Raw genomic sequence first — 11,212 nt, forward strand, 5'->3', positions numbered from 1 at the left:
CATGGTTACTATTGATGAAGACTTCTTCAAAATCCGCTCGTATCCGAGCGTACACAGTACAAAACCCATGCATCACAGTCGTGCCGTCCCGTTCGAGAGCTTTTCCCACTGCTCCTTTCCAAAGGCCGAATAGCTGTCCTGACCGGCTGCCATCCAGTAAAATTCATCCGCCTGTCCGTGTGGAACCTTGGTCCCAATCAAGGCGGGATCAATTCCCTCGTCACGAAGAGGCACCTTGTTCTGCTTGTGGTTGTGGATGTGCGTGGGGTTATCGACGACCCTCAGGAAGATCGGGACAGCGTATCGGGGCAGTTTGGAACGGGCGAAGCGTGCAAGAGCCCCGTAGTCAAATGTCTGACGAGCCTCCGGGCTGATTTGGAGAGCGGCGCAACCGGCGCGTCCTTCATGGTTTGGCACCGTTACTCCATAGACGTTGGCTTCGAGGACGCCAGGGAATTTGCCAATCACCTCGGAAACCTCCGCAGTGGCACTGACGAATGTCAGTTTGTTGTCTATCAAGCCAGGGAATTATTCAACTTACACATTCTCGCTCTTCCAGCGGAACGTATCCCCGAGCCGGTCCATGAAGTACCAGCGGCCATCGTTCTGACGGCGGAGCGCATCACCCGATCGGTAGTACAGGTCACCCTTCTTGAAGACGTCACGGAGGAACTTCTTATTCGTGGCTTGGTCGTTACGCCAGTATCCTTGGAACGCTTGTTCGCCGGGGATATTGACGAGGATCTCGCCACCCTGTTCATAGGGAGGCCGGACAGCGAAGCCAGTCTTGGGGTCCCGGAGGACGTCGCCGGTCTCCGGGTCAATGGCCACCGGTACAAAAACATTGTGAAGCAGACCACGCATTAGCAGGCCGTGGTGACCAACACTGCCAGCCGTGAAAGGACCCCGGTTGTAATTGAACAGACCGAAAATACCCTCGGTACTGTTGAAGAACTCGCCCACCTCAGGTACGCCGAACCGCTCGCGGAACTGTTCCCAGACGTCTGGACGGAGACCATTGCCGTACATGCAGCGCACCTTGTGGTTCTTGTCCTGGGGCGATGGTGGCGGTGCAAGGAGGTAACGAGCTGTTTCGCCCACGTACACGAAGACGGTCGACTCGGAGTCTCGGACGTCATTCCAAAAGTTTCGGACACTGAATTTTGGGCCGATTGCAACACTCACCCCGGTGGTTAAACAAGCGATCAAAGACATAGCTGCCGTGCCATGGTATAAGGGCATGCAGCTATACCAACGGTCACCGTCGGGCCCTTCTTTGTCTCCCATCGCGCTACGACGGATACCCAACGTAGTATATAAACGGGACATGGTGAACGCACAGCCCTTGGGCATGCCGGTGGTGCCCGAGGTATAGAGAAGGATAGATGGGAATTCACCCGACATATCCACGGCATGCTCCTTGGGCGGTGCCGTAGTGGGGAAAGTGCGAATGTGCGACTTGAGAGAATCATCCAGGGCCACTGGCTTCATTCCCAGCTCGCCTGTAATAGCGTCCCTGCATTCCTCCACCCGCGCCTGGCAGGTCGGGTCCTCATCCACCAGCACCAGCTTGGCGCCGCTGATCTTCAAGCAGTGCAGCAGAGCATCGCCGTTCAGGTTGTAGTTGATCGCAGCCGGGGCGCATCCAATGCTCCATAACGCAATCCATCCAATGATAAACTCTTCTCGGTTCTGCAGGTAGAACGCCACCAAGTCGCCTTTCTTCACTCCCTGAGACAAGAAGTAATGGGCATATTGGCATGCCTGCTCCAGGACATCGCGATAGGTGTAAGACCGGTTGCGCGTCCATAGACAGACCATGTCGGGGTATTTCTTCGCGGTCTCGAGGAAGACGAACCATACATTTCCGCGGCCTCGGCCGACTGCTCGCAGTTAGCATCAATTCCTCCCAAGACAGATGGGAAGCATACAAGCTTGAGCATGTCCACGCTCACTCTTCTTGAGGGCCACCAGGCTCGATACATCCTTTGCGATGTGGAATTTGGCATTCAAGTAAGCTGCTACCGTGGCTCCTCCGGCCAGAGCAGCGGCGGCGGTACCTTGATCTGGACGTCAGTAGTCATAGTCACATCGGGAGCATGTCCACGCACCTAGATCCATGTCTCTGGTGTCTAACGCAGTCCAATGTGTTCTATACAATATGTAAGGAGTGAGCAAAAGTCAATGGTCGTATAAGAGAACGGACCAAGTTGCCGTTTGCCGACCGCAGAAACAGCCTCGGTCCCCATAATGCGGGGAAACAGCATTATCCCTAATGCAGGCATGTAAGCATAATTCTCACCGCCTGGCAGAAACTCGCCTTAGCCGAGTCAAATGAGGATGGCGATGCCGGATTCATGATTTACCTGGTCGGCACACAAATCGTACAACAATGGTTCTCGCCAAACTAGCGTTGGCCATATTGTCAGGTCCCACTATCGGGATCCTTATCTAAACGTCAACTTAATCGCCATCATAAGCATGCCTCCACATATCGAGCTCAATATCGTACTTTTGACGATATACAGACCAGACGGTCTCGGGAACTGCCGGTTATTCTTGAAAAATTATCATAGCACCACTTACTTCATCTTTTCTATTGTGGCTTTGGTATCTTTGCTACCCTCCCTGGCCGTGAGGAGTGGCTGCGCACTACTCTGAGTTCAAACCGACTAGACAGGGGTCGTGAGAGGGGCTGAACTAGCTGCATACATCCCTAAGAATAGATAGGAAAGACACAGATCATGTCAGACCTGCCTTCCTGAGTCTGTAGGACTGATAAGGAACGTTCAGAGTCGTTAAATAGTTATGGCGAGCGCGGTGCCAAAAGCTCATGTAAAGCCAGAAGGATGATTAGCATCATCCATTACTCTACAGTCTAGGTGGAATCAGCAGTCTCACAGGCCCCCACGAGCAGCTGAGCACAAACTGACACTAGTGCCTAGATTCGGTGATTCCCTGCAGCGTTTCCATCTTTAGAAGGGATCTGAATGGTGGTTAGACTTCGGTCTGTCCTTCATCGCACAGTCACATCTGGCGCAGCGAAGGTCAGAATGCCACTATTTTATCCAGGGTATTGGTCCTCCTCCAATCAGATAAATACCCATATAAATACAAGCCTAGGATTCCACTCCTTGGCACAGTTGGCTCGGTATACTTTGCCAACAACCCGCCCTAAGCGCGTCTTAGTCCACACCATGATGCCATACTTAAAAGTTGCTGCCTGTGGCTGAGGTTTTTGGGTGTGGCATAGCCCATTCCAGTCCTCATTTTCTCGAGCAAGTCGAACGAACCGCTGTGGCTCAGCTGACCACCGATCCGCTCTGGGTGTCAGGCAGTCCAGGCATAAAAGCAGAACAATATCTCGGGATATGGCTTTCTGCTCTATTCACTGTTCAATTCCATACCTAACTACGACTTGGCTATTGTCCTTTGACACATTAATATTGTCTTATGAACATTATACCCCTCTTACAATCAATGGAGTCCACTACTTCCCTCATCCTTTCAGATATTATTGGCGTTCATCTCCCAGAGATGGGATCTATATGCTGCTTTGGAAAATCACAAGCAGGTGGTGGGATTCTTCGGCCATGCGAACGAAATCTTGGAAAAGCCAGGATAGTCAAAGCTCGGGAAATCCTTGGGCAATCTCTGACCTGTCTCCAACAAGGTGGTCATACTATCGACAGTTATATCAAGGAACTAGCAAATTTGCTTATTCACAACGGCCATGTATATGATGCCAAATCAGCCATGATTCTCGAATGGAGCGCCAAAGTGAACCGTCACCAGTCTCAGCTGGGAGTTCAGAATGAATACATCTACAGGAGGTCGCCGCAAGTCAACTTTCGCGGCGGAGCTTGCAGTACCTATCATATTGTCCAGAATGCCGAACTTCAAGCCTCGTCTCGCGCGGCGACAGAGGTTTCATCCGTTTCCAGAGTACATGAGGGGGCCACCAATGTCAACCCAGATGATCGTGGTCCTCGTATCGAATATGACCCTCTCACTGACGAAGCCGTTGACGAACCCATACAACTCGCAGATTCGGAAGTCCACAATACTGAGCTTGGCAGTCTTCTTGGTCTTCACGAGGGCACGGAACCCGAGTTTGACGCGGTGTCCGAACAAACTACTAGCAGCTGCTTATCGGGATCTTCTGCTATTCTTCTCTGTATCTGCAGTCTTCTCCAGATTCAAGTGGACAAAACTCAGGTCCATGACAATGCAGGCCGTGTAAGCAAACAAACTATTGTTAAATGCAAGCTCCAGATGGATTTGCGGTTCCTTCGACACTGGTTTGCAATTCTGTCGCCTTGGTTGACCGTGGTGGCATTGCTTTTTATGTAATTGTCTTGTCAGATATTTTGATTTGGGTTTTATTTTCTGGGTTTCTTCGACTTTCCTTTTGTCCTTTTGTCTGATTTTTTTCATATATACCCCTGGGAGATTGGCGATGGACGAAAACCGCGCAGACCAAATCTATATCTTCAACAATGTGCTTTTTTTACAATGAATTGGCCGGACTTGATATCTTATAAAGCAATACATATCATTCTCATCAAAAAATCCGCTAAACTATTCACATAAAGCCAGTCAATAACTGGAGCAAGTGAGCATAGCCTAACAAACACAACCTGGTTTACTGCGGGCCCCCAGCAGGACCGTTGTAGTCCCAATAATTAGCGCCTTGAGAGCTGCAGGATGTACCAATGATACAATTGTACCCACCACCCACGTTATTGGAATTGGGCGAGCGCATGATCAAGGTTCCGCCGGAGGGACTAAAACCCGTGCAGTCATTATACGCTCCATTCTGGACGGTATACGCAGTATGAGCTGTGTTGTACCAGACGCACACAGTGTCGTTGCTGCTACCGGTACAGGAGTACGTATTCCCGGTCGTCCAGCTCACGCTCACGGAAAAGCCGCCCGTAAGCCATTCAAATGCAGTGGCAGTAGCGCTCCAGCCGATGGTATAAGAGATGCTCTCCGTCTGACCGACAGTACAGCTTGTTGCCTCGCCACAGTTGACATTTTCCTAAGCAGGAGATTTGTTAGCTGGCCGAGCTCTCTCACAGACTCCGTTGGAACCATATTGTGTAAGATACTCACACTAAGCTGTGTGTGGAGGTAATTCTGGTGCGGGTCTCCATCCCCGACAATCTGGGTGCTTGAGCTCCATTGACCGCATGGGGCCTGTCGCTTGTGCAGCGTAGGCGGCTCGTCCCTCTGGATTATGTTTGTTATTTCCGTTTCAGGGGCTTTGTTTTGAGCAAGAATGGAGCGGAAAATTGCCTGTAAGCTTGGGGTATTCCCACTGCTGAAGCAGCTTGTTTTATCCCTGCTCCTGATTGGGGTCAACGGGAGAGAAGCAGGCAGTGACACAGCACAGAGGATAAAACTCTCGACATCGTTATATGTTCGAGAGCAAGTAATACCACCAGAAGTCTCGGGATCTTCGTTAACGATATACATCTGATTGCCAACGGCAAGGGTGCCGGCACCATTCTCGTCCAAAGTGGCGGTAATGGGCTTTTCAGCAAAGACACCTGAGTTGAGGATATTTGAGCAAGCATATCCCAGGACCTGAGAAGAATCCTGGCTCACGACCGTAATGTCCATCTCTGAAGTTGCCTTGATCTGCTGGACCATGACATCCACATTCTGGGCCTTCTGCTTATCATGAGGAACGGCCAGGGCAATTGAGGCAAGCCATGGTACGGCGGGAATAGCCTTCAAAATCCTCATATTGGCTAGCAATTTGTGGATGGATTTCAACGGTAATATGATTGAGTGCTGAGTCTGTTTCACTTTGTGCGACGTCGAACTCCCTTTTATATTCCTCCTATGTTCATTATTTTTAGACCCCAAGTTCGGCAATTACGGACAATATAAGAAACAGGAGTTGAGAGCCAAAGCTAAATCGATTGAGCTAACGTTATCGAGGAATTGGTCAAGAGGAAAAACAGAAACAAGATCCAGAAGCAGTTGCAAGGACCCCTTGAGCGCGGACAAAGACACAAAAACGAGTGTCAAACATTGGACCCCAATGTCCACGCACAGGCACCGTCAACCTCCATTCTGTCGTCGCGGTTACCTTCTCCGTCTCCAACTGTTAAGTTCTGCGCCACCTCCGCGTTAGGGCTATGCATGAAATAAACTTTGGCCCCAACTGGAAACCCTCCAATGTTTCGTATTTATCCTGGTCCTGAAGATCCTCACTTAGTCGACAAGATCTTCGTGACGAATTGTGTTGATCGACAGTCAGAAAAACATAAAAGTTGTTCGTGATCCTTCTACCTGCCTTTTTGGGTGCTTACTGCTTAAGCTGGTACAGTAGCCGGTCTAGGAACCGGTCCATCCTCCAGGGCAGCTCTTTGTTTTCCTCTAGCGTATACCCGAGTACGGTCCATACTCTCGGCAAAGACGGGGAAATCGAACCTTGCCGAGATCACATTCAGGGAATCACATAGAGAGAGGGCGGGAGAGAGAGGAAGGTCCCCCAGGGGGGACTTTGAAGAAATTACATCTTCTCAGCCTGCTGCACACCCATTTACCAGGAACGACCTTAGCGACTGCCTCAGTAGACTCGACATCATTGATGCCCCCAGCATTTTCAAGCGCGGCAGTGCTCCTTCCCCCTGGCCCCGGTAATGGCCAGAAGCTGTTCCTTCAGTAACTTCATATGTCTCAGTGAAGCGCCACTCTCGTCGTACACGACCTCGAAGCGCACGTCACCCTGCGCCCGCACCCGCGTCGTGGTGGCTATGGTAATGATCAGGGTAATAACGTCGTGTCCCACGACAGCCAGGTAGTGTCCTTTGTCAGGCGTGTCCGTGTCCCAGTAAACCTTCTGGAACGCATCTTCGCCCTCGCCCTCGCTTTCAGGCTTAGGCAGGCTCAAGTTGAACGTGAGCCACGATATGGGTGACACTTTGGCTAAGGCCTGACGCCATGCTTTGCTGAGCGCCGAGATGTCGAGATACTCAGGGCCGACGGCGTCGCTGGCTCGACCGTCGGGGAAGCGCACCACGCGCGAGCCCGGGTTGCGGCAGGCTGCGAGCATGGCGGGCGCGGCGAGCGGCTGCAGGAGGTGCAACATTGCTTGTCTCGTATGTGGCTGCGACGATGATACTGGCCCGGGTGTCTCGATGGCGAGGTTGCTCAGTCCGATGGAAAGGTCAGCCTCCTGTATCTGACTAGGGTCGGTTATTCGTTGTGCTTCATCGGTGGCCATTGTGGAGGAGACTTGGGTGTCGAGAGGTAGGGGAAATAGGGTCACTGTAGTCTTTACAATATTTATATCTGAAAGGAGTTACCAGCTAGGCAGATACATAGAGAGTAAGACAAGGGGATCGCCACAGCTGACGTAAGGGCTCGAAGTTCTGCTCTAATGTAGGCTTCGATTTGATTTGCTAGAAACATACTGGGTTTAACTGGATTAAGTATCCTGGTAGAAGAGTAGGGGTTGTGCCTCTTCAAGTGGGTCGGAAGAGGGTCTGGGAAACAAATCGGGAGAGAATATGGGCTAAGCTGGCCGGTAGCGGTAGTCGAGTGTAAGCACTCCGAGGCAACGGGCAGGATGACGAATTGGCCACTCTTCATTCTACAGGTATTAGGTACGAGGCCCATTGCCGGCACAACAATAGCCACCATCATGTCTCTATGGAGAGACACGTTCGTATACGTTGAAATCTTTTCGTTAGCTGTCACGCTGGCTACTCTATCGAAAACTAGAGCTGTCGCCTACCTTTGCTATTTTTAATAAATAAGCGACTCTAATTCCTTCACTAAGCACTCCTTACGACCGCTTAACGGATGGGGGATCAACAGACCCGCTGCACGGACCGGCTTAGCATTGGAGCGAGTGCAATTGGCCGATGGAACCCTAGTGGAGCCAGGATGGTTGATGATGCAATTGACCAACGAGATCGAATTGACTCCGTTTAAGCCTCCTAGCAAGAAAAATATGAATCTGTATGGCAGAGGCGGCGAACTGCGCCTGTTCCTGGCGAAATCCGGAGACGAATCCCGCCGATCCTCGGTTGAAGACGGGCAAATAGAGTTAAAATGATTCCGAGACGATCGCCGAGGGAAACCAGGGCTAGACTGTTGGGGTCAACTTTTTCCGCTTGGAGAGTTAAACTCAGCCATTGATTGGGCTTGAAAGATCCCCACCGGATTGTCGTCGGTGAACAATAACGTCGCTGCCCCTCGTCGAGTCATTCTTTTGTCCTTCTCCAGCCACTCTCCGGCATTGTCCTTTCTTTACCCCTCCATCACAATGTCGCTTCCCCTTCGCCGGTCTCTGCCCCGGACAATACTGCGGTCCTACGGGACTGTCCAGGCTCCCCCCAGCAGTGCGGCGCTGGCGAGTCGCATCCCCGCCGCCCTGGCCGAGGCCACCGCGGCCACTGGCCCGCGCACCAACTGGACGCGGGAAGAGATACAGCAGATCTACGAGACTCCGTTGAACCAGCTTACCTACGCGGCGGTACGTATTCATTCACCACGATGGACGCCATCTCTAATTAAACCCAGGGCGCCGTTCACCGACGATTCCATGACCCATCCGCGATCCAAATGTGCACACTGATGAACATCAAGACGGGTGGCTGCAGCGAGGACTGCTCCTACTGCGCCCAGTCATCACGCTACGACACCGGCCTGAAAGCGACCAAGATGAGCCCGGTGGACGAGGTTTTGGAAAAGGCAAGAACAGCCAAGGCGAATGGCAGCACGCGGTTCTGCATGGGTGCCGCCTGGCGGGACATGCGCGGGCGCAAGACCAGCCTGAAGAACGTCAAGCAGATGGTTTCGGGGATCCGCGAGATGAACATGGAAGTGTGCGTGACGCTGGGCATGATCGACGAGAACCAGGCCAAGGAGCTGAAGGAGGCCGGTCTGACGGCGTACAACCACAACCTCGATACCTCGCGCGAATTCTACCCGTCCATCATCTCGACCCGGTCGTATGACGAGCGTCTGCGGACGCTGGACCATGTCCGTGATGCGGGCATCAATGTCTGCTCCGGTGGGATTCTGGGACTGGGCGAGACGGACTCGGACCGTGTGGGCCTGCTGCACACCGTCTCCAGCCTGCCTGCTCACCCGGAGTCCTTCCCTGTGAATGCCCTCGTCCCGATTCCCGGTACGCCTCTGGGCGACCGCAAGATGATTCCGTTCGACCGCCTGCTTCGGACCATCGCCACCGCCCGCGTTGTTCTTCCCGCGACCATCGTTCGTCTCGCTGCTGGCCGTATTGCGCTCTCAGAGGAACAGCAGGTTGCCTGCTTCCAAGCTGGGGCCAATGCGGTGTTTACTGGGGAAAAGATGCTGACTACGGACTGCAATGGATGGGATGAGGACCGTGTTATGTTTGACCGCTGGGGGTACTATCCTATGAAGAGCTTCGAGAAGGGCGAAGCTCCATTGGCTACGTCTGCTCCGGCACCTTCTGCCCAGCCTGATGCCCCTGCTGCGCCGGCCGCAGCCAGCTCATAGATTTACGTGTTCATTGCTAGCTTCCTGACAAAATCGAGAGTTTCAATACCTCTTTCTTTTCCAATTTTGCACGAGGGTGTTTAGACACTGTCAATAGTTTCATGGTTGATGCGTAGACGCACATGTTGGGAGCCATCGACCTGCGTATGAGTGTAGGCCTCGGGCCGAAACTATGATGTAGTTACTATTCCGTTTTAGCATATGCGAGACTATCATCTAGTATTCTTTATATTTGTCACTTCTATTCTATGACTATTCATGTAGTTTCCACTCGTATGTATTGGGAATAAAAATCATCACAGGCCATAGCAGGCTCATCGTATCATCAGGCATCGAATAGCATCACAACAACGCTGAACCACGAGGACTACACACAGCGCCAATTCACCACAGAGGCATGTTGGCCGTATTCACATAATCGACATTACCAGCCACCGACTCAATGCGGTCGTGGCAAGTCCCAAAGATCTTGTCCCACAGACGGGTCTGTTTACCGTAGTTATGACTCTTGCGCCATCCCTTCCGGTGATGCAGATCGTGATCCTCAATGACAATATCCGCATCAAACATCTGAAGCAACCAGCTCAGCGTCGACGGAACAGTCAGGTGCAGCCTCAGCCCGGAGTGTCCAAACACTTCCGCGAAAGCAACGTACTCATGGCAGATCCACCACTCATAGAAGCCCATAGGCAGACCCATAAGCCGGAGACTGAAATAAGTCATCATGGGCACGCCGACCATATCGAAGAATTCCTGCTCGTGGTCTGCATAGGCGGCGAGGAGAGGATTCGGGTGTTTCGTTAGATGGTGCGTGCGGTGGTACTTCCACAAGAAGCTCACGTCGTGCATCAGGCGGTGGTACCAGTAAAACCAGAAGTCGAGGACGATACCATACAGGCCTATTTCGAGGGGAAGCCAGGCCCAGCTCATCTGCGAGGGCAGCAGGGTTTTGTTATAGGATAGGTAGATTGAGAGGATCAGCCGAGACCCTGTCGTCTTATAGAGCGAGGCCACGACTTTTGCGATCCCTACATCGGGGACGCCGTCGCGCTCATGTTTGTCGCCGTCGAGAAAGCCGAAAATGTGGCCAAATCGCCGGAGGACGTGTACTTGGTAAATGACTGTCGCGTTGAATGCCATGAAGTAGAGGTTAAATGCGGCGATCGGGCCTATTGTGCGGCCTGTGTAGGCCATATATGCCTGGTGCAGAAGCAGTGGTAGGGCTGAGTAGAACAGAACCCAGCGCTGAAGCGACCATTGAGTCATGTATGGTATGGGATCCTCTTTGGTGTGCACCGGCACTTCCTTGTCTAGTTCGATCGGATAGGCGTTCATCAGGTGAAGAACCCAGTGGTTGTGATTCCATTCTTTGCGGTCCGCAGTCCGCCACGTGGACCGCATCGAGTCCTTCGATAAAGACGTGGTCTCCATGGCTGGGGTAGATTAGGGTATTTTGCCTCGTTAATCAGTGGCACATATGGCTTTGTTATATAGCACGCTGCGGCGGGCCATTCGGGGCCCGCCGCAGCATGTGAAGGGTAGGCGATGACGCCGAAAGACGCACTGTGTGGATCTACTTTCCCCAACAAAATGGAGTAGATCAGTTGAAGCGAAGATGAAGCGGACCATTGTGGCCAAGATGGGCCCGATCTGTTAGGAACATGTGAAGTGGGCGTGGATCAACCCCGCAAGTTGAGCCTCG

The 11,212-nt window shown here is 52.3% G+C and overlaps 6 protein-coding genes across 6 annotated transcripts; 2 read left to right on the forward strand and 4 right to left on the reverse strand.

Annotated features, from left to right (window-relative positions):
* Nucleotides 1–72: 72 nt before the first annotated feature.
* On the reverse strand, nucleotides 73–2,121 carry N7474_003012 (putative very-long-chain acyl-CoA synthetase family protein (CefD1); the record flags this gene model as incomplete). The annotated part of the gene is made up of 4 exons (XM_057194427.1): nucleotides 73–490; nucleotides 542–1,883; nucleotides 1,932–2,066; nucleotides 2,112–2,121. The coding sequence occupies 4 exons, from the start codon at nucleotides 2,119–2,121 to the stop codon at nucleotides 73–75; spliced, it is 1,905 nt and encodes a 634-aa protein (XP_057055782.1).
* A 1,635-nt stretch (nucleotides 2,122–3,756) lies between these two features.
* N7474_003013 (uncharacterized protein) lies at nucleotides 3,757–4,353 on the forward strand (the record flags this gene model as incomplete). Its single annotated transcript, XM_057194428.1, has 1 exon — nucleotides 3,757–4,353. The coding sequence occupies one exon, from the start codon at nucleotides 3,757–3,759 to the stop codon at nucleotides 4,351–4,353; it is 597 nt and encodes a 198-aa protein (XP_057055783.1).
* A 292-nt stretch (nucleotides 4,354–4,645) lies between these two features.
* N7474_003014 (uncharacterized protein) lies at nucleotides 4,646–5,754 on the reverse strand (the record flags this gene model as incomplete). Its single annotated transcript, XM_057194429.1, has 2 exons — nucleotides 4,646–5,044; nucleotides 5,119–5,754. 2 exons carry the CDS (start codon nucleotides 5,752–5,754, stop codon nucleotides 4,646–4,648), a joined length of 1,035 nt encoding a protein of 344 aa, XP_057055784.1.
* Nucleotides 5,755–6,622: 868 nt separating this feature from the next.
* N7474_003015 (uncharacterized protein) lies at nucleotides 6,623–7,243 on the reverse strand (the record flags this gene model as incomplete). Its single annotated transcript, XM_057194430.1, has 1 exon — nucleotides 6,623–7,243. One exon carries the CDS (start codon nucleotides 7,241–7,243, stop codon nucleotides 6,623–6,625), a length of 621 nt encoding a protein of 206 aa, XP_057055785.1.
* A 1,047-nt stretch (nucleotides 7,244–8,290) lies between these two features.
* On the forward strand, nucleotides 8,291–9,510 carry N7474_003016 (biotin synthase; the record flags this gene model as incomplete). Its single annotated transcript, XM_057194431.1, has 2 exons — nucleotides 8,291–8,500; nucleotides 8,548–9,510. The coding sequence occupies 2 exons, from the start codon at nucleotides 8,291–8,293 to the stop codon at nucleotides 9,508–9,510; spliced, it is 1,173 nt and encodes a 390-aa protein (XP_057055786.1).
* Nucleotides 9,511–9,894: 384 nt separating this feature from the next.
* Nucleotides 9,895–10,941, reverse strand: N7474_003017 (sterol desaturase family protein; the record flags this gene model as incomplete). Its single annotated transcript, XM_057194432.1, has 1 exon — nucleotides 9,895–10,941. The coding sequence occupies one exon, from the start codon at nucleotides 10,939–10,941 to the stop codon at nucleotides 9,895–9,897; it is 1,047 nt and encodes a 348-aa protein (XP_057055787.1).
* Between the last annotated feature and the right edge of the window lie 271 nt (nucleotides 10,942–11,212).

The sequence above is a fragment of the Penicillium riverlandense genome, assembly GCF_028828495.1.
Source record: "Penicillium riverlandense strain IBT 135883 chromosome Unknown utg000002l_segment0_segment0, whole genome shotgun sequence".
Lineage (NCBI taxonomy): Eukaryota > Fungi > Ascomycota > Eurotiomycetes > Eurotiales > Aspergillaceae > Penicillium > Penicillium riverlandense.